Source organism: Prionailurus bengalensis, chromosome B2, assembly GCF_016509475.1.
Source record: "Prionailurus bengalensis isolate Pbe53 chromosome B2, Fcat_Pben_1.1_paternal_pri, whole genome shotgun sequence".
In the NCBI taxonomy this organism is placed as follows: Eukaryota; Metazoa; Chordata; class Mammalia; order Carnivora; family Felidae; genus Prionailurus; species Prionailurus bengalensis.
This window is the reverse complement of record NC_057349.1, coordinates 98,548,681-98,571,538: the sequence shown is the minus strand read 5'-3', so window position 1 is coordinate 98,571,538 and position 22,858 is coordinate 98,548,681. Positions and strand designations below refer to the sequence as shown.

At 39.5% G+C, this 22,858-nt stretch overlaps 1 protein-coding gene across 1 annotated transcript; it reads left to right on the top strand.

Moving 5' to 3' along the window:
- The first annotated feature begins 115 nt into the window (after positions 1–115).
- On the top strand, positions 116–16,031 carry CD164 (CD164 molecule). Its single transcript, XM_043592076.1, has 6 exons — positions 116–732; positions 3,514–3,597; positions 5,178–5,249; positions 7,133–7,168; positions 10,820–10,876; positions 13,458–16,031. Exons 1-6 carry the CDS (start codon positions 552–554, stop codon positions 13,622–13,624), a joined length of 597 nt encoding a protein of 198 aa, XP_043448011.1. The 5' UTR covers positions 116–551; the 3' UTR covers positions 13,625–16,031.
- The last annotated feature ends 6,827 nt before the right edge of the window (positions 16,032–22,858 follow it).

Below are 22,858 nucleotides of genomic sequence, written 5' to 3'. Positions count from 1 at the left end.
AACACACCACAAACTTAATTCACGTCCTGATTCTAAGTGCACTCCACGAAAACCACAGCCGGCCGGACACAGATCCTGGAGGCGAGGCCCAGAAAGTCACGTGGGACCGCGCATTTACAGCTTGGCTGGTCGCTCGGGTGGACGCCGAGCGCCACCTCATGTAGGTTGTTCCATTCAAGCCAGGGTCGGAGCTTACCCTATCGCAGGAACTAGAACAGCCCAGCGGCGTCCTGGGCGATAACCTGAAGGCAAAGGAAATAGTTTACTGCATCTGCCGAGCTTCTTCGCTATATTTCAGTTGCTTTGAGGGACAGCGTCCCTCGATTTCCTCTCGATGCCCGTTTCCCCTCCCGTAGGATTCCAGTTGGTATCGTCCGCGGTCCGCCCCCGCTCCGCCTCGCCCCCGCACGCCGTGGCCTGGGGCCCCTCACGTGACCCCGTCGCGATCTCGCGGGGGACCAGACTCTCCGAGGCGGTGCCGCAGGGGACAGAGGGACTGACGGAGCGGAGTTCGCCGCAGCTTTCGCCGGAACATCAGCGCGGAGGACGTGATGTCGGGGCTCTCCCGCCAGCTGCCGTGGGCCGCTGCCTGCCTGGCCGCCCTCTGTGTGCTGACCGCGGCTCAGGACGTCTCCCCGGACCCGAACGTGACTGCAGTTACGACTTTAGCGACCACCAAGTCAGTTCCGACGTCGGTGACGACTCTAACGCCGGTCACCATTCCAGCACAAGGTGGGGGCCGGCCCAACGGGCTTCCCGCACTGGCACGCCCGCCGAGCCGAGCCGCCTGTCCTGCCCGCGGTGCGCGCGGGGCCCGGGCGGGCCGCGCTCCAGCAACATGGCGGCCCGTCCGAGTCCAGCCGGGGCCCGGCTCGGGGTGGCGGGGGTGGGGGAGCGCCCCGGGGAGAAGGGGCGGTCGAGCCTCCGTGGCCTTTGCCACCCCGAGTTCCCCACGCCGACATGCTTTTAAAAAGTGCCTCGTAATCCCCAGTCTCACTTCACGCTCGGAAGAGGGGACGTGGCTTCCTCCCGCGGTGGCTGCAGTGGGGTTGATCATGGGGCGAGGCGACTCGCCTCCAAAGTTGTTGATGAAGTCGAACCCCCCTCTCTTTGGGGTTAGCCGTTTGCCCACCCAGGTCCTGCCTCCGAGAGGAGGCTTCTCCGGAAGTTGGCGAAAGAGGGAAAGAAACCGTAGACGTTAATGCTGCTAGTGTCTCCGACTTCGGTCTGAGAAAATAAGTTGCCTGGGATCTAACTATATTGATTCTGCGGATAGGTATGAGATATACTCGAGGGTTGGGCATTCGATTAATTAAAACTTTGCTATGTGCAAAGAAAAAAAGTAACCATTCGTGTACTCAGTGCTTCACATATCCTTTTTGGTATTTAAGGCTAAACTAGAAGATAGGCAGTGAAATCTAGGAGGAAGATGGAGTTAAAGTAACTGCGAGAAGCGTAAATTTAGTTGATTGTGAAGCTGGGATTGGAACCCAGGTCTGTTGATTTTCCAAAACCCGATCAGGAACACACCCTTTGTTAAGCTCTGCAGTAGACTTGGGTACTGGTTGAGGCGTACATTGAATTGGCAATGTCTTTACAACACAAAAGAGAGGGAAAGATAAATTTAAGGTAGAAAGGTGAAGGAGCCCTAGATATTTAAAACCTGCAATTTAGTATAATTGGTGATTGTAGTTAATATTGAGTAAGGAGTAACTGGCATCTTGACCAAAGAATTGCCGTGCAGTGTCAGGATATTTACTGTGGTCCGCCCCCCCCCCCCCCCCCCCCGCCCCATTCCCTCAGACTGATGATACTATTTTCCAGTGTCTTCCTTTGGTTTGTTTCATGAAAGTTTAATAAAATGTATAATTGTTTATAAAGATGTAATAGTAAAATTCAAAAATTGTTAAATGAGGAAAGTAAATTGCAGTATGATACTGGACATTCTGACTGCACTGTTTTTAAGAGGATAGAGCACAATGTGTATTGTCTCCTGCTGATTTTGCAGTTTTTTCCCAGAATTGTAGTTTTGGAGTGTTGTGTGTATTTTTCCAAGAGAAGCTTGGAGATTCCCGTTAATTGCCTTTTTGTAATTGAAAGTTGTGCAAAGATGTTTTGTTTTCTGTAAATAGTAGTTGGATAAGCTTCAGTCTAAAATGAAAGGTAGCAAGTTTAGTTCATTGTAAATAACATTGATTATGCTATTCAAACATTAATTATCAGGAACAAAAGATTTTAGACAACTAGCTTTTTTTTTTTATCAGTATACAAACGTCTACAGAATTTATTTTCTATTTTGTGAACCCCTTATTCAGGGTATTATGTACGTCCCAGTCCCTGATGAATACTAGTCATAAAATATTGAAATGCGTTGCCTCTATGCAGAACTGTTTTTTTTTAAGGCATGGGGAAAGCAAATATGAATGTTTTGGGGGGCATCAACCTTCCAGGAAAATGGATAGAGCCCTATTCTAAAGTCTTTTGGTCATTTGGTTTAAATTATTGACAAAAACCCTGCTAACTTGTTAAATTACGTGTACATGGATGTTGCTCCTTCCAGGTCTTGTTTCTTACCCTCCATTCATGGAGGACCCTGGAAAGAGCAGGCCGTTTATGAGTTCCGAATCTCTTGAGGTTTTCAGAATGGGCATCATCAGAGCTTGGGTTCAATCTGTAACAAATCTTTATTACTATTAAAAATTCCAGTGTCTCAGCTGATGTTTTAGGGCAGTGATTTCCCTGTGTGTGGCGTTGGCCTTATAACAGAGCCTTTTTTCCCAATATTTTTATTTTTTATGGATGTTTTAAAATGGCTCAAGAAACCCTGAATGTCTGTGAAATAGCGTTCGTTGTCTAGATAGGTACTGAGCCTTCTCACTAGCTTGTGGGGTTTTTTTCTTCCCTTTCTCTTGAGTTTATTTCATCTTCTTAAGTCGTTTATAATGATAGGAAATTTTTATTAAGCCAATTTATGAAGTGTTTTTGTGTGTGTGGTTAAAAAAAACCCATCTAACATGAGGTCTACCAACCCAACAAATTTTTAAGTGTAAAGTACATTATTAACTGTGAACGCGATGTTATACAGAGGAGCTCTAGAACTTTTCATCCTACTTGAAACTATACCCTGCTTGACCAGCAGATCTCCATTTCCCCTCCCCGCAGCCATCATTCTACTTTCTGCTTCTGACTGTGACTGTTTTAGATACTTTATATAGGTGGAATCATGCAGTGTTTGTCCTTTTTCGAATGTCTAATTTCACATAATGCCCTTAAAGTTCATCCATGTTGTAGCATATGGCAGGATTTCCTTTTTTTGTGGTTGAAAAATACTGCAAAATGTATACACTTTTTTAAATCCATTCATCTATCAATGGGCTATATAACGTTTTACCACTTCTCTGAATTAGTAAGTTTAGTATCATATATAATGCTCACATTTGTGTAAAAAAGGTAAGTGATACAAACTCAAAGTGAGTTATCAATTGATTGGTTTTATATGCCCCTCCCCACCAGATATCTGTGAAAACCGCAACAGCTGTGTTTCCTGTTTCAATGCTAGCCTTGATGCTACTACCTGCTTTTGGATAGAATGTAAAGGTAAGAAAAGATTGCTTCAATTTTGAGACTGCAAACTGTTTTGTTTTAACCTTTTAAGGTATTCTACGAGGCATTCCTGAACATTTGAAAATTATGTAGAAAATTTGGTATAGTGTGTTACTATTTATTTTGCAAGTCAAATACTTTTTCGTTAAAGTGCCCGTTGCTTCACATTTCCCCCCAAAACTCTGGTCTCCCATTCTGTCCCCACACCTTTAATTCCTTAGAGGGATAATTAAGGTTCAGTAGTTTTTATTTTTTTAAGTTTATTTATTTATTTTGAGAGAGAGAGAGAATGTGTGTGAGCACGTGAGCTGGGGAGGGGCTGAGAGAGAGAATCCCAAGCAGGCTCTGTGCTGTCATCGCGGAGCACAATATGGGGCTCAAACTCAAGGACTGTGAGATCATGACATGAGCCAAGGTTGAGTGCGATGCTTAACCGACTGAGCCACCCAGGTGCCCCAAGGGAAGAGAGATTTTAAAGATTTGGAAGATGGAATGGTACAGGTACACTGAAATTAGCAGTGAAAGAAAGTTGTAAAATTTTCCCCTGAAAATAGTTGTCTAGAAAAAGGAGGCATTTATCTTCTGTCACCTACTAGATGAACTATGGAGACCTTATAAAACTTTGTTGGATACTTAAATATGAAAGAAGAATGACATGGGGAGAGAGTAACCTTTAATTTGAGGGATAAAGAGCTTACTTGAAGATACTTTGAAATATCAATAAGGTTTTTGTTAGGACTGTGGAATTATAGCATATTCTGTTTTTTTAATGGAAGGTAGTTGCATTTTTTTCTTATCAGTAAAACAGTCTATCTGGTTTATATGTATATAAAAGAAAAAGCTAACACTATATGTTAAGCTTCTTTGTGCATTAAAAAAAATGTAAGAATTGTGGATATAATCCTACATAAAAAAGTTGAAAAACTTCTTTTAAAATTAAGGTATTAGCTTAGTTTGGGGTAAAGTTAATTTTTTGTTGTTTAAGAGTCCCTTTTTTTAAAGTCATAAAATGGAATTGAAGAGCACACGCCTCTTCTCCTTGGGACTTGGCGTATTTTTGGGGGCTCCAATACCTTACTGTAGGATATGTTGGGGAAAGGTCTCCCTTACTCTTGTTACAAGTCTGACCATCTAGGAAAGCAGTTTTAGAAAGTGTAGATGACCAAAGCAGAGATCTGGAACAGAGGTCCTGCTGCTGCTATCCGGGCACCTCCTGTGGTGACTAAGCCTTTATTAAAGATCTTGACTGTTTCTCCCTACTGACTCAGCCCTATTTGTAGATTCTAGCAACCTTCCCTGTGTGGTAGTCATGCCACAGTTCTGTGATCTGAGTGTTTTCCGATTTATCTGTTCAGTATATTTATGATGAGTTTAGAAGAATATTTGGAGGGATCCTATGTATTACTTCTTAAACAGTGGGGAAAAGAAAATAAAAGTTATTTTATCGGTCTGTGGACTTATAAAGTATTTATCCTTGAGTTTGATTTTTGGAAGCAATTCTGGAGCTTAGTAACAAAGTCAAAGATAATATAAGCAAGTGATTGGTGCTCTGTGTCTTTTCCTCCCCGTAACAGACAAAAGCTACTGTTCCCATAATTCAACAGCTAGTGATTGCCAGGTGTTGAATGGCACAAAATTCTGTTCTGGTAAGTATTCACATTGACTGCCGGGGAAAGTGGCCAGAGAGGTGAGGAAGATCTTTGCCTCAGGAAGCCTTAGTTCAGTATTTGGTTTGCCATTTCCATAATTCTAATCTTGTTAGAAATTTGGATATAAATGACATTCATACTGATACAAAGGACAGTGTTTTGAATCTTAGTTTAGTGATTTGGCTGCACTGTGGAATGCTGCAGGTAGAGAGATACCTCCTCATTTACTTTTTTTCTTAACTCTTCTGGAAACTCCCTGCATTTTAGACCTTCTCTTTATTTGCATTTTACAGGTGTAGACAACCTTGTTCTAGCACTTTTCTTGGTTGTGGTGCTGGTGATTGTCACATTCTCTAGCATAGTTTGTGTTAATGGTTGAATTTTTTCTGTATTCCTCTGTTTTCTCATTTTTTTTAAGTTTATTTATTTAGAGAGAGAGAGCGAACAGGGTAGGGGGAGAGGGAGAGTGAGAAAGAGAATCCCAAGGAAACTCTGTGCTGTCAGCGTAGAACAGGGCTTGAACTCCCAAACTGTGAGAATGTGACCTGAGCTGAAACCAAGAGTCAGACGCTTAACCTACTAAGCCACCAGGCCACCCCTATCTTTCTCATATTTGTACTTTAATTTGAGGAAATTGATTACTCTTTAACCATAACTCTTTGCTCAGGAAATAGTTTAAATTCCTAGATGAAACAACTGATTTTTTAAATAAGATTACAAATGGATAGGGAAGTCAATTTGTAATTTGGTGCATAGGTAATAATTAAATAGAGCAAAAGAGGTTTCTGGAGTGTGTCAGTAGCCTTGAATGACTACCTGTAACAATTTACTTTTAGTAGGCATTTTCCCATTCGAACTTGAACTTTGTGACTGAGAATTTCATTAGTGTGAGTTCCATTATCCCTTATGTACAGTGAATATAGTATGGTTTAGGTGGTAAAAGAGCAAACAATTTTAGTATCTATTTTGATATATATTAGAAAACACTAATAACTATAATCAGACCTGTGATTTCATGATAATACTTTCTAGAAACAAATATTTTTTTAAATGCTTGTTTATTTTGAGAGAGAGCGCACGCGTGTGCATGCTGGTGGGGAGGGGGTGCGTGGAGAAGAGGGAGAGAAGACCAAGCAGACTCCGAGCTGTCAGCGCTGAGCCTGACAAGGGGCTTAGTCCCATGAACTGTGAAATCATGACCTGATCCGAGATCAAGAGTCAGATGCTTAACTGAGCCACCCGGGTGCCCCAAGTAAAACATTTTAAAAGATAGTAATTTAGAGAAAAATCAAATAAGTAATTATACTTATTTGAGGATGTATCAGTTAGAATTAGTTTGGGCTATGAAAGATAGGAAAACCCAAATTAGAGTGGTTTAAGCAACAGACAGACTTCACTCTTATGTAAAGGAAGTCTGGGCTCAGGTGTAGCTAGAGGGCTAGAGTAGCAGCTCTACAAGCATTAGGAACTCGGACTCTTTACTGTCATTCCTCAAGAATATCTCTGACCTTATTCTCCAAGGTGAGTGCTCCTATTCCAGCCATCAATTAGTATTCCTGCCAGCAGGAAGAGGAAAGAGAGAGGCCCACGCCTACCTTACAGATGCTTTCTAGAAGTTACACTTGACTACCTAGCTGCAGGGGAGGCTAAAAAAATGTCTGTCTTTCCTCAGGGGAGGGAAGTATCAACCTTAGATTGGTGCTTCCATTTCTAAAGAAGGGGAGATGAGTATTCAGAGCAACTGTCAGTCTCCTCCGCAAGGTGGTACTTAAATGCAAAAATTATAAAAGTGGTATTTAAATGACTGCAATTTGGAAAATAGTATAATAGATTGTGATATTTGAGATTGCTTGGACTTAATGTTTGTTTCTTTTAAATAGAACCCGAGCCCACTCCGATGCCAACCAATTCTACAGGTAATACAAGATAATTGATTCTTTTCCTCTTCTTCAGGATTTGTAAGGCCTTCTGATGGATAATTTGTTAGCAATTAAGTACCTAAAAGTTTAGTATAATTTAAAAAACTAGTAGATGTATTTAGTTTTGGACCATAATTACATTAATATGAATTGTCTGTGACAGCGACACATAACTCCAGTGTTTCATATTCATTGTACATGGGAGGATTTGCTGTATCTTTGGACATTGAGTCCACACACTGCTTTTTGTGGATTTTGTGGAAATCTTGGGAAATACAGAAGCCTAAATTAAAATTCCCTATAATTCCCATCATCCAGAGGTACCAAAATGTTTTCAGTGATAAAGTTATTCCAGTCTCTTCTGTAGGTATATCTAAATAAATATACTTACTATGAAATTGGATGGTGTGTTCATACATGTTTGAATTTGTTTTTCCTCTTACTTAAACATTGTTGTATGCGCTTTAACCATGCTGCACTTGGTTGGATAGTTAGGTCATCGGTCATTCTCCATGCAGTGGAGAATATGTGCTGTTAACTCTGATAGGATTGATTCAAACAGCATTCCTAGGTCAGAGGATAGAATTATTTTAAGGCTTTAAGTACTGATTGCTTTCCAGAAAGATAGGCTTTTCAGCCTAAACAGCTGGAAAGTTGTTCACTACACCTTCTTTCTCCTTCTAAAAATCTTTACCAAAGTGATAGAAGGAGTAAATCATTAAAAAAAAAAAAGTTTACTCCAGGAAAGTACTAGGCTTAGATGATTGGGATTGGAGATAGAAGTAAGACAGCATTTTGTCTGCGGTAGGAACTACGAAAAGGGTAAGTAAGCCCAGTGTGTTGAGATGTTTGTAGGAAGGTGTGTATGTGGAATAACGGCGTATGTGGTGAAGGAGATGAGAAAGCGTGTAATGAGGTCAGGGAATTGCATTTGGAGTACACGGTGAGGAAAAATTGAGCTGGACGGTAACAGGTCAAGAGCCAGATTTGGAGGACAGATTGGAAGGAAGACAAGAGTGGACACATGGAGATTAGATAACCTGTGGTGGGAATTCTGGGGAACTACTAGGGGAAGAGTTGCAGGTGTATGCAAATAGACTTAGGAATTAGAAGTGATAGAACTTGATGGAGGTGATGGCACAGCTCTTTGCTAACAGTACAGATTAACCTGATCAGTAGGCAGTAGTAGTGTCCACAGGAGCAGCTTGTAGAGAGGAGAATAGGGCTTAAGAACCAAACTCTATGGAACAGTAACACGTAAGAGTTGAGAAGAAGAGGACTAGAAAGGAAACTGAGTAGGGATGGGCAGAGAAATGTGTCCAAGAACCTTTTATTTTCAGAGGAAAAAGTGGTCAGATGTTGTAGTAAGGGCCAGAACTCATTTTGAAAGACTTTGGCAGTGGTGAGCTAGCTAGTTACCAGGTTTTGCTTGCCAGTTGTGCATAGCTCTTCCCAGCTACACATTCAGTGATACCATGTTGGTGGCTTGAACTACAGTGGAAGTATTCGTGCCATAGAGATCTGCAAATGCTACAGAACTTGCGGAGAGCACACAGTAGTAGCACCATTAGAAGTCACTGACTAGGAGGATGTTAAAGATTGATGAAAGCAGAGACGTTGAGGGAAAATTAGTTTCCTAAAGGTGGGATGTAAACCGGAAGCAGGAGCGGGGGAATCAATTTCTTTAAAACCATTGTGGGTTCACTTTTAATTTCTCCTCCATGGATCTTGATGTAGTTTTCATGCTTGCTCTGCACTGGGTTCTCCAGCAAACTACGATGGAGTCTTCCTTGTTTTGTCTCTTTGGGTTCTGTAAAGTGGAAAGAAGCCAGGGCTTGCTTATAGAAAATGCACCAATTGCATGGCAATTAGTGGTTGAAAAACAAACCTTTACATGGTCTCTTTTCATACCTACTGTGGAAAGAGAGCAAGTGAAAAATTAAGGGATTATTAAAGAAATGATTCAAAGGGAATCTGATTTAGGTGTTCACTGGGGTTAATTATAATAGTCTTCTGTCATGACGTATATATATTATAAATAAATATGAATGTCAATAAATAATACCATAACAGAATGACTAAATTACGTTAGAAATGTGGTCGAAAATATTTGTAATATATTAAGTGGAAGACAAACTATTAAGTTTTAGCACATTTTTAAATTTTTTGTTACATACATGCACAGAGAAGTGGCTGGCTGGAAGCAGCATGAGATTACTTAATTTACTGTATTTTCTATATTTCCATCACCAGTAGCAACTTTTGTAACTGCTGAATTATTTTTTTTAATGAAAGGAACTGTGGGTCAATAGAAGTATATTCCCTATTTCAGTCAAAAGTAAAAGTGTGTGAATGTTTTGCCTATTTATAAAAAAAGAATTAGTTTGTACCGCGTTCAGAGGATTGTTCGTGAGAATCAGAAAATGTGTAAACTTTCTTTCTCTACCATCCATTGTCAGACAAAATTTGTTGATAGTGTTGTTTTAAGATTGAAAGGAATATATGTCTAATTTGTAAAGTGTTAGTGTGTTACACAGAATGTATAAGCAACAGAAACTTTTAAAGGATTAAAAGTCTGAAAATAATCATACCCTTTAATCTAGGAATTCTGTATAAGAATCAGTCCTAACAGAGATGAGATCAAGTATTTCCCTGCAAGATGTTTGTAGTATGGAGAAATGAGAGATGACCTAATTGTCTCTCCAAGAGCAGGGTAGGGAAAATGTATGCAGCAATGTCATATTGAGAGAAAGGGATACAGACTTGTATGAGAATATCCTGTCAGTATTGTTAACATATCTTTTATTAGAATCTGTTAGTACTAACAGAGTACTATTAGTAATATTAGTATTAACAGAGGTCTGTTAACACATTGCTTTAGTTCCTAAAATGTGTTTACATTCAGGTTAATTCTCACAAGTGTTCATTTCTTTATAGGTATTTTCAGATAAAAAAATTATTGGAATTCATGTAGTATGGTAGACTAGAGCTTACCTTTGGGCTCTTATAATTTAAATTGGGGGTCTTTGACTCCTGAGGACCTGTTCTTTTATAAATCGAATTTTATTGAAACAGAACCATGCCTGTTCAGATGCATGGTGTCCTGGGCTGCTTTTGCACTACACAGTGTACAAAGCTTAAAATATTTACTGTCCGCCTCTTTAAGAAAAGTTTACCATCCCCTTGAAAGAAAGAAGTTAAGGCTATCTTGATACCTACTGGAGAAGTACTGAGTTGCACCTGTTTCTTACGATGACTTTTTAAGTTAATAGTTTTTGCCACAGAAGCAAGGTTATTTATCAAAACAAAACAAAACAAACCTATATAGTTCCCTTATTTAAACACTAATTCTTGCCCTTCTGTGCGTTTTTTTGCGAATTTTATCCAGCTGTGTAAATTCCATACTTAAACATGTACATAGATGTTAACATGGATACAATTTCGTGCTTGCTTGATGTTTTCAGAAGCATTTAAAAGCTAGTATTCTGGCTACGTAGATAAGTTAGTGAACCATTAACTGAAACTTGGCCTTTATTCTTTAAAAAATGGAAAGCATGTGAAATTGGTAGCATTATTTTTAAAGACAAATTGTTAGATATTGGGAGGTTTGGAAATTTACGTTTTTAATAAGTTTTGTTTACATTCCAGCTAAAACCACAACTCTGCCTTCCTCTTCTACAACTACCACCACAGTTACTACATCAGGTAATTGAGGGTTTTTTAAACTAACAGTGAGGTAGGATGTGTGTGCAACATTGCCTTGTACTGTTTCTGCCACCATTTTCCAGTTTTATTCATGAATGGTTGTGAGTAAAACTCATCTCTTACATTTTGGAGGACCAAGACAGTTGGCTGTTAGAGCAGTAATGGTAGGTTTGCTGAGAGTCCTTCTCATTTGTTAATGTGTAACCGCATTTGGCATGACATGTTAGAGTTAAATGTGGTAATGTTTCTCCAAAACCTTTTAGTACAACTTGTAGGCGAGATCTAATTTTTTATAACTTACAAATTAAATTACTAAACACTGATTAGTTGTGTGCTGTGTTAGATCATGGCAATTAGAGTGAAGATAATATAGCCATCTTTTTTTGAGGAAAGGTCTAAAAAGCCAAGCTAGCACTGCCAAATGTGTACCTCAGCCATATTTCTCACCATTTCTTTTTTTTTTGGGGAGAGAGAGAGCGTGTGCCCATGGAGCACACGTGGGGGAGGGGCAGAGGAGGAGAGAGAGACAAAGGGAGAGAATCTCAGGCAGGCTCCATCCCATGACGCTGGGATCATGACCTGAGCCAAAATCAAGAGTTGGATGCTCAACCAACTGAGCCATCCAGGCGCCCCCTCACCATTTCTTTACATTCCTTTATAATTCTTTTTTTTTTTAATATGAAATTTATTGTCAAATTGGTTTCCATACAACACCCAGTGCTCATCCCAAAAGGTGCCCTCCTCAATACCCATCACCCACCCCCCATTAACCCTCAGTTTGTTTTCAGTTTTTAAGAGTCTCATGCTTTGGCTCCCTCCCTCTCTAACCTCTTTTTTGTTTTTTTTTCCTTCCCCTTCCCCATGGACTTCTGTTAAGTTTCTCAGGATCCACATAAGAGTGAAAACGTACGGTATCTGTCTTTCTCTGTATGGCTTATTTCACTTAGCATCACACTCTCCAGTTCCATCCACGTTGCTACAAAGGGCCATATTTCATTCTTTCTCATCGCCACATAGTATTCCATTGTGTATATAAACCACAATTTCTTTATCCATTCATCAGTTGATGGACATTTAGGCTCTTTCCATAATTTGGCTATTGTTGAAAATGCTCCTATAAACATTGGGGTACAGGTGCCCCTATGCATCAGCACTCCTGTATCCCTTGGGTAAATTCCTAGCAGTGCTATTCCTGGGTCATAGGGTAGATCTAGTTTCAATTTTTTGAGGAACCTTCACACTGTTTTCCAGAGCGGCTGCACCAGTTTGCATTCCCACCAACAGTGCAAGAGGGTTCCTGTTTCTCCACATCCTCTCTAGCATCTATAGTCTCCTGATTTGTTCATTTTAGCCACTCTGACTGGCATGAGGTGATATCTGAGTGTGGTTTTGATTTGTATTTCCCTGATGAGGAGCGATGTTGAGCATCTTTTCATGTGCCTGTTGGCCATCTGGATGTCGTCTTTAGAGAAGTGTCTATTCATGTTTTCTGCCCATTTCTTCACTGGATTATTTGTTTTTCGGGTGTGGAGTTTGGTGAGCTCTTCATAGATTTTGGATACTAAAAGTGCATCTGAAGAGTAACTTTATTAATTAATAATTTGTATTATAAATGAAATCATATTCCATTTATGCCACAGATCATTGTAGGTTATGAATCCTCCTCTCTGTATTTAAAATACTGTTCTTTTATGGTTTTTTTGTTCTTTTCGCTTATTCTTGTGCTACCTTTCTCTTGGTTTCAAGGAAGCCATTTTGTCTTCACAGGAAGAAATACGGAACAGTTGTAATTAATTTTAAAGTGGCCAGCTTATCAAACAGCCACTACAACCAGTGTCTATTTGATACTCGATTTAAGAAAAAAGAAAAATTTAAGTATGAAATTGCTTTTTAGTAAAATGGGTGGTGTTCCACTTGAAACGTTTTACTCCCTGAAAAGAAATTTATGTTTTGGTTTCTCTAGAAACATTTTACTCTCTGGAAAAGGAATTCAAACTTTTTTGCTTTTTTGCCATATGGTTTGGTAATGCTCATAAAATTTGCCGAGCAAGATTTATGGTACCTTTAATAATGAGGTTTTTTGCTTGTTGGAATTATAAATTGTAGATACTTAAGGTAATTTTTGCGATTTGAAGAATTGCAACCAAATTTTTACTTACCTTATGTAGTTAGTAAAATTCAAAAGTTGTACGAATGTTCAGGTATTTACCGTAACAAATATTAATATTTACTGTAATAATTAAGTAAAAATATATGTAGTCTGAAGAAATTGCACATTTTTAAAGTGCTCTACATGTTCCCAGGGCATAATTTATGTACCAGGAGAATGTTTTGCTGTTAGTTTTGTGTTTGGGTTTGTATGGTAGCATTGACTGCTTGATACTGCTGGATGGAGTGAATGGGATTGATAAATGGTTGTTTTCCTTAATTAGGGATAGATTCTAGCTGTAAAGACTTGACCCAAGAGCAAATGCTTTATAGAATTGAGCACATGGCCAAGTAGAAGCTCAGGTGGGTCTTGAAATTATGATAGAGGATCGTGAGACTTACCAAGTGTTATTTTTCCGCTCTTATTTAACAGGTACGACTAATACCACTTTAACTCCGACTTCACAACCTGGACGGAAGTCTACCTTTGATGCAGCCAGTTTCATTGGAGGAATTGTCCTCGTCTTGGGTGTGCAGGCTGTAATTTTCTTTCTCTATAAATTCTGCAAATCGAAAGAACGAAACTACCACACTCTGTAAACAGACCCATTAAATTAACAAGGACTGGTGTATAACTCACTGAAACCAAAATATTATCTTTCAAGATGTCCCACATGGAAGACGCTATTCCAGGATCTTTAAATTTTCAAAGGATGCATATAGGATGTTTTGGAGCATCGTCCTTGAAGAAAAATCACTTAAATCATTTTGCTCAACAGGAATATTTAAAATATTCTGCATGAATCCTTGTGGCTGTCTTCTTTTATTTTAAATGGCTGCTGCTGTGGGATTATGTTCTCTCTTCTTGACGTACCAAATGTAACTCTGTAAGTGATGGAAAACATTGTCCTGCGCAGACAACCTCATGACTCTTTTGGCAGTTTAAATTTAGTCATTTTAAAGCCTGAAAGCTGCATTATTTTCATCCTAACTCAGGATGTAGTCTAGTGACCAGAATTGAGAAGAATGTGCCAAATGAGCATCAATCGGGTGGACTTTTGGCTGTCCTTTCAAAAGTGGAATAAATCTTTAAATTTAGTATCCTTAGAGTAAACTGTATCTTTAGAGTAAAATTTTGTGCTCGATAGCAGTTATTTTTTCTACATTAGAAATAAGATGCCACACAGGGAATTACATTCCAGATTTAAAGGAACGAATGGAAAGGATACAAACCATTAAAGAATAGCAGGTTATTGTTCATCCTTGTAAAGCACCTTATATCACTGAGAAAATAAAGAACAGTGCCTTAAAAGACAGACTGAAAGGTAGACTGTAACTTAAAATGTTTGTGATTTGTTCTTTTACATTAAGGAAGGTAAAGGTTGGTCTGATGATGTAACTGTTGACAAGATGTAGTAAACCTGCTTTTAGATATCATACTGTTAGTATTTAACTAAATACTATTTGATTTCAGACCCAAGCAAGTTAAGCTAAAAGATATTCCACAAAGCTGAAAGCCTTCACATATTGAACCTCCCAGCATTTTTCTTAGGCTGTTAAAAAGTGTAAAGCTAAAGTTGATTTAATTATATTTTCCTTTGTACTTCAACACTGTTGTACCATAAAAGGATTTTCGCCAAGCTTTCTTGAAAAGTAACTATTTTTATGAGGCAAGAAGGAAGGAAGTTGTTTTAGAGTCATTTACTAGTTCTTTAATGAGACAATCACTTTAAGTTTTGAGACCAGAAATGTGACCAGTGTAATTTTAGAAAATCGAGGGATTTTTGGTTGATTGGATTACTGTAGGTTTTTAATGATGATTGCCCAGGATAGACAGATTGTGCTTTCTCTTCTTTCTCTCTTTCTCTCCTGCTTTGTCCTTCTCTCCTGTCCTTTTTTTAGTTTCTGTTCCCATAGTATAATATAAGCATGCATACTTTAATTTTTTTTTTAGTTTTCTTAGGCAGCACTAGTTTTTTTCAGTTTTAGAGGGAGACTTCTCCCCTGCCTTTGACATATTGGATTAGTTCAGAGGTTTACATTAGTTTTAAGAAAGTTTTTGCTTTTCTAGGTCATTAAAGGTTTTTAGTTTCTTTAGCCTCTAAGGGTTGAGTTTAGCACTTGGTTTTCAGTATTTTGTAGTAGGAGATGACAAGTTGCTTTGGTCCATTTCATTAGCCAAAATTCCTTGCATTTAGATTATATTCAAGGTTCTTAAAATGAAGATTTACTGTTTCTTTGTTACTTGCTGGTACAGCTAAAGTTTGTTTTACTTGCACATTTGTACATACACCTAATCTTTTCAAGTGCCTTAATTGTTTAAAATCTCTGGCTTCAAAGGTTTTTGGGAAAAGGTAGGTTTACCTCACATTTTTGTGTTTTCATTAGTAATATTCATTAGTAATTAGTTCTAGGAACCTCACAAGAACTTTTATTATGGTGCCATGGCTGTTAGTTTTTAGTGAGTGCTAGAAGATCCAAGATTCATTTGAAAATATACAGAATTTCCATTCCTCCCAAAGTGGCAAAATTTAGCTACAGTGGTATAATTATCATTTACGTAGATGTGAATACCTTATCACACATTAATGTCCATACAGCAATTTTTGTGAAAATGTAGCTGATGGCGCCTTCTCATCTTCTGTAATTTTGAATATTGCTCTAATAACAAAACCATAATATGAAACCAGTTAGATTTTGCAAGAAGAGCTCTTACAACAGAACTCACGGCCTTTTCCCCCCTTCCTTTAGCAATTTACTATCTTGAGCCATTAAAAATTTGTTTTTTTTAAAATCCAGAAGGTATATAGAAACCTTTTCAGATTTTCTTCTGATTTGTTCATGCGGATGTAGTTCTATCAAAACACCTTACTTTACCTTACAGATATTTGTTGCACAGGCAGACACTGCTGTATTTAGAAATTTCTATTTCAGTTCATTAAAAACTGTAAAACCAACCTGTATCATGTACCAAACTGATTTAAAATAAATCTACATGTTTATTGAATCAATCTGTTCAATTTTTTATTAAGTGTTTTTTGCATTTTGATTATGAAATTTAATGACAGTGAATTTACCTATCAGTCTGTTTGGAGATGGGTTGTCTACTCTATTGTTATACAAGACCAGCAGATAGTAACTAAGATACGGATTCGCCAGTGGAGGACAGAGCTTTAGAAATTTTTAGTGCTTTAGTGTTTACAGCACTTTACTGATGTTGGTCCATTGTCTTCTCAATTGCATTGTTCTCTGAGAAATCAGTCATCTTCATCTTCTGTTACTCAGTACATATCTTTGTTTTCCTTTGTTGCTTTTTAAGATTTTTTTCTCTATTGCTGGTCTGAGCAGTTTGATTATGACATGCTGTGCTATCATTTGTTTGGGGTTTGTTGGGTCTCTTAGGATATATGCCTTTCATCAGATTTGGGCATTTTTCAACTACTATTTCTTCATATATTTTTTTCTGTCCTTTCCCTTCTTTGTTAGGGGTTCTGATGACACAGAGGCTGCTGGAAGTTGACACACAGCTGATCCATGCACTATTCGGTTTTTTAATCTTTCTCTGTTTCATGTCAGATTACCGTCTTCAAGTTCACTAATGCTACAGTCTAAACCTAATGATAGTTTCATCCAGTGTGTTTATCATTTCAGGTGTCTTCAGTTTTAGAAGTTCATTTTTCATGGTTTTTATCTTCCATGTCTACATACTCAAGCTTTAGTTTTTGATCATACAGTGGTATGCTTTTTTTAAATGCCTGTGTCTGCTAATTCTAATACTGGGTCAGTTTTTTTTTTTGTTCATTATGGGTCATACTTTTCCTGTTTCTTTGCATGTAAGTTGTAAGTTTCTTTGCATGTAAGTTTCTTTGCATGTGAGCTGTTTGATGCTGGTTATTTTGGTTCTGGGACACAGAAAACAAACAGTATGATCATTCTAGGTCTTGCATTTAAGTTTTGTTAGGTGAGAGCAGAGCAGCACTTATTCTAGGGTTCCCCAGTTCTGAGGCAAGACCTTTCTGTATACCCAGTGTCCCTGGATTATGGGGCTTTCTAGTCTGGGCTAGTGGGAACAGACTCTGTTCCTAGCCTGGGGCAGGCTCCCAGATACTTTTTCCTGGAAAGCTTCCCCAGCCTTTGGTAGTTAGCTTGTGCATGTGCTGACCAATATGTTGCTGAGACTACATTCTGCAGATCTTTGGAGCTCCTCTTTCCGCGGCTTGCCACCCTGGTCCTTTGCTCTGGGAACTCCAGCTGCTTTCAACTGCCTTGACTTTAGCTTCATCTGAACTCAGGAAGTCCACTGGGCTCTGTCTGGGTGTCCTCCCTACATCATTGCTTAGAAATGCAAGGCAGTAAGCTGGGTTGATCGTTCCCTATCAAGGATCACTGTTCTTTGCTCAAAGTCAAATGTATTGGAAACTACTGTTGCGTGTGTGTTGTCCCGTTTTTCAGTGTGAGGGTAAGTACAGGTTCTTCATCTTTGCCGGAAGAAAATGTTCAAGATGAGGATTTTACTTTATTTTATTCTATTTTCAAGATAAGCATTTTAAAGTCTTAATTTTTAATTTAAGGAATATGTAAATACATATTCTCAAATTCTTTTTCCTTAAACTATTCAACAGAAGTATGTCGGCTTTGACCATCCCCCAATCCCTTTCCCTTGCCTGCCCTCCACTTTGGAGAAGTAATTACTGGAACTGGTCTGGTGTGAAACAATCCCCCCCCCGCCCAGCATTTTTTATGTACTATTACGTACCCTTAGAAAATACATAATGTGGATTTTTATTTTAACATCATCCTGCAACTTCTTTTCGCTTACTACTTGCAGATCTTTACAAGTTAGTGTATGTCGCACACCAAATTCTTAAATTCTCTGTCGGCATATGTAGTATGAGTATCATAAGCATCTATTGAAGGATCGTAGGTTTGCAATTTTTAGTTTTTACTGACACTTCTGCAGAGAGTATCTTTGCGCCCTCCCCCTTGTTTATGTGTGAATATATCTCTAGAGTAAATGCAGAGAAGTGGAAATCTGCATCATAGGGTTTACACTTTGAAAATTTTAACAGACTGAGATTGCCTTCCAGTTCCCACAAGCTGGGGTAGCAGGATGTTTTCTGTATCTTTTCCGATATTGGCAAAGTTAAATTTTAATACTCTGGTAAGTGAAATGATTTATTTGCTTATTTGTACTTCCTCTGTGAATTGTGTTTTTCTTTTGTCTTTTCTTAACAATTGGAGGGTTTTTTATCTTGAAATATGCTGGGAGCTAATCTGTGGTCAGTGGATTTTCATCAGTCAATATTTTCTTCAAGTCTTTGTGGTGTCTTTATCATCAGAGTACAATCAGGAGACAAGCCACATAATAAGAACAGAGAAAGTTCAGCATAAAGTATTAACTATAAGAGTGGATTGGAGTGATGGGGCATATTGTCTGTAATATTTTAAGAAATAATTTGCCAAGCAGTAAAGAATTCTCAACGATACTGGCATAGCAAGTATAAGAAGTGGCCACTAACTGTTCTCCTCAAGCTGAATTCCAGAAATAATTTCAGGATACAACCTTGGCTCTGTGGATGAAGTTAGTGGTAGCTGCAAATCCACTGCTAGGCAGCTATGCCTGGGGGGATGTTATCCCAGTGGTAATCTGAAGTCATACAAGGGGATGCAGGGTAAACCAGGCACAGGAGGTACCACACCAGTGATACTCCACTGCTAAGCTAGGTGCACTGCTCGAGTTTTGCCCAGAACCAGGGGGGAAAAAAAATCCCTCCAGTACCGTCTGCTGACAAAACACACACCACCTAGCTAAGAAATACCCGTTCATATGGTTCAGCTCCATTTTCATTCTAATGGTGGAGCAGGCAACAGGTGGATTCAAACCTTAAAGCCCTTGTTTCTGTAAATTATGACCTCCCACTACTTAATATTTATTTTGCCTTTGCTGAGAACCTCAAGTGGTTGATTGTTTTCCTGGTGGTGGCCCAAATATTACTACCAAAAGGTCTGAGTCACACTGTTCTACCTGCTTTGATTAATAGTTTTCATCAACCTTTTCTATTGGGTATGGAAGTACTCAGGCACCCAGAGAATCCCGTGTTCCAGATGTGGTCTTTCCTCCATTGTGTGCCAGCAGTACAATCTCCCCTTGGTAATCATGATTGACCATTCCAGCCGGTAGAGTAACACCTTTTGCTGCCTATCGGTTTAGCAGCTTATGAATCCCATCCCAAGATGGCCAAATGGCAGTCTCATCTTAAATCTTGTATCAACAGACCCATCGTTGTGTCCCTGGTTGAAACATACCTTGGGAACTAAGACCTCCAAACCAGCACAGCTTGAGATTGTTGAGAAGTATAATCATGAGGAGTCCCTCCCATTTCCACCCCTTGATTCCTGGATTCATATGTCACCTCCTGTGAAACAGCTCCATCCTTTCAAGGTGGTATCTCCCAACTGTCACAACTGAGTTTTCAGTGAATTATTCCACCTTTCAATTAGATCAGCCATTTCCATGTGTCCAGGGATGTTAATTTCGTGGGCATGAGTTCACTGCAACATTTCCTTTACTGTGAAATGGTTTATTCCTTAATTAGAAACAATGCTATAGGAAATGCCATGATAAAACATTCTGTGAGTATGTGCATCAGATGGTAGTGCTGGCAGAAGCATTATAGACACAGGAAGGCAATCCAAATCCAGAATATGTCTATTCTACTGAAGAATCTCTTCTATGATGGCAAAGGCCCAATTTAATAGCCATCACGTGGATGGCTGTTACCCATGGGAGTAATACCATATTGCAACCTCAGTATTGGTCTTGGCTCTTCACAGATTAGGCAGTTGTCAGTAATGCATGACAGCCTTAATAAGGGAAAATCCATGTTGTTGGCTGAGACCATGCATAGCCTCTAGCTCTGCCACCATGGCCACATTGTTCATGGGTCCATTGAGCAAGCACTGGGGTAGCTGGGGAATTAGACTGATACCCATAGAGTGCATTATATTATCCACCCAATTAAGAGCCTTCTCTGCTGTAGATGCCCTTTGCTGGGCACTGATATGGGACACAAATACCTTCACAGTGTGTTCCCATTCCAAGATCCATCCATGTACTTCTTTCCGGATTTACTTGTCACCAACCTTTAATGTTTCTTCCAAGTCCCTGACTACACAGCCAGACCATTAGCAACTACTCAGGAATTAGTGTGGATATGTACTTGGGGCCATGTCTCAGATCAGACACAGTGGACAACCAAATGTACTACTCGCAATTCTCACAGGGAAGGGTTTTCTTTCACCCCCTTTTGGTTCACCCCCGAGTGGAACATAGTGCTGCAGCTATCCTCTTTTGGGTGGAACCAATATGTCATGCAGACCTGTCTATAAACCAGGCTTAAATTTTTTATTGGCTAGCTAGTTGTTAGAAACACCTAAGGCTAGAGCTATTGATTGAGGAAGAGGATGCAACAGAAGTTGGTGTTGAAAGAGTCTGAGCCACATGTTCACGGAAGCTATCTTTACATTTCAGACCTGCTCAAGCAGGGTAGGTCAATTGTATACTATTTCCATTGATAGATTGCTGCTGTGCATGCTCAAGTTTATGACAAGGTGGATACTCCAACATCAAATCATGATGTGAAGCTCAGGCCACATGTTCACCTACTATCCCATGGTTGGGTAATAAGTCTCAAGCAAGGCACAAGTGGAATAGTTATCCTCAGCAGAGGGCATAGATTTGCTTCAAAATCTTAGGGTTCTGCCCTGGGATTCGGCTTGATAAAGACTCCATACATGCCAGGATACTTTTAGTATCATTGGCTTTGGACCTATAGATCTTAGGACCTATATGACAGCACAGCTCATACTGTAACTCAAACTCATGACAGAGCCTTCACTTGCTCTGGTCCCCACTCAAAGTTAGTAATCTTATACATTGCTCTATGAGTGGGTTGAAATAGCAAACTCAAATATGGTACATGTTGCCTTCAAAATCCAAAAAGGCCTACTGCGCATCATGATTTTGTTTTTCATGGTACATAGTGTGAGATGAAGCAACCTGTTTCTTCTTGGAAGGGGATATTTAACATGCTCCAAACCATTGCACCCCCAAGAAGCTTCATTGGGATTAATAGGCCTAAAGTGTTGTGGAATTCTGCCCTTTACCTTCTAGTTCTTGTAGGTCTTACTAAGGCACCTAAGCACTTACTACCTTCTATTCATCATACACAATCAGCATAATGTTATCAACATAGTGGACCAATGTGATTTTTGTAGACTATCAGATGATCAAGGTGTCTACAGACTATATCATGGCAGGGAACAGAACTGACAAGGCCTTAAGTCAAGGCTTTGACAGAATACTGCTGCTCTACCAGGTAAAAGCAAACTGCTCCTCATGGTCCTTACAATTTGTTATGGAGCGAAAGGCATGGCAAATTAGGTCAATAACTGCATAACAAATACCAGGAGGATATTCATTTACCCCTGTAAGATACTACATCTGAGATAGCAGCTGCAATTGGGATCACTATCTGATTAAGGTGTGAACTTGATAGTCCCTAGTCATTTTCCAATATCCACCTATTTTCTGCACAGGCCAAAGTGGTGAGTTAAGTAGTGATGTGATAGGTATCATCACCTTTGCTTCCTTCAAGTTTTGATGGTGGCATTAGTCTCTGCAGTTTCCCCAGGGATGTAATGTTGCTTCTAGTTTGCTTTCTTGACAGGGAAAGTTCCAGGGGCTTCCAATTATCCCTTCCTACTATAATGAGACTTCAACTCATGGGTTAGAGAACCAATATAAGAGTCCTTTCAGTTGTTAATTATGTCTGTTTCAATTACGCATTCACAAACTGCGGACATAAAACCACCTGGTGGGTCCAGTGGGACCAACTGAGTCCACTGTAATTTGAACATGTGACTCCTTCTATTATATCACTGTAAGCCTTCAGTTTGCTGAGCCACAGTATGTTTTGGGTTCCCAGGAATTAGAATTAATTTAGACGTAGTGTTTATTCTTCACCAAATGGTCTGGATGTTCTTCCTTTCTGATGAACAGTAACTCTAGCAAGTGATGGAAGATCCCTTAGTAAAATGTTTGGAAGAAGATTTACAATGTACCTGCAGCAGTGGTATAGGGTCCTTTCTCAAGGGGGATCCAGCCTCCCCTGCAGGCAAGGGGCCCTGCTCTGTGAATTGACTTAGGTATGGAATCTGGGTGAGAGACTGTGACACTCCACTGTGCTGACTCAGGCCAGGCTTAGGCTACCAGAGTTTTTCCTCCTATATAGATGGAGTAGTATTCTAGTTGGCTGCCCATATGTTCTCATTTGGGGGAACACATTGACCAGCAAAAGATCTCTCTGTGCCAGGTCTGTAATCTGACTACTGAGATGTCCCTGCTGCCCTTTTTATAATAGACATACCCACCTTGTCCTTGGCAATTGCCTGCTGCTATTCTGGGATTGCATCCTGACCACTGAAATGAGAGAGCCCATCTCAACAGCAGTGAGAAATGACAGGACTGTGAATTCAACTGTCATTGTAATTCAGCATTCTGCACAATTAAAATGTGTGTTTCATTTTTAGCAGTATTACCCCTGTGACTACAAGAAATAGATTTAAAAGGCTACTGTGGAAGCCTAAAGGACCAGTACTTGTCATTTTCTTCTTAAGTGCTGAAGTGCATCCAAAAAAGTCCATCCCACACCCCAGTATTTATGGTCATCATTACTGCCCTGAGAGTCAGTGTGGTAGCAATTTGGGCTCCCAAAGCACACACTTCAGTAGGTACTTTATCACAACCTACCGTGGATAACAGCTTGGTTAATT

What these genes read in the sequence shown, in the direction of transcription:
- CD164 (XM_043592076.1), top strand. Translation starts at nt 552, where the DNA reads ATGTCGGGGCTCTCCCGCCAGCTGCCGTGGGCCGCTGCCTGCCTGGCC. An exon ending in TGGCACAAAATTCTGTTCTG is followed by an intron (nt 5,250 to 7,132) that starts GTAAGTATTCAC and finishes TCTTTTAAATAG; the next exon opens with AACCCGAGCCCACTCCGATG. An exon ending in GATGCCAACCAATTCTACAG is followed by an intron (nt 7,169 to 10,819) that starts GTAATACAAGAT and finishes TTTACATTCCAG; the next exon opens with CTAAAACCACAACTCTGCCT.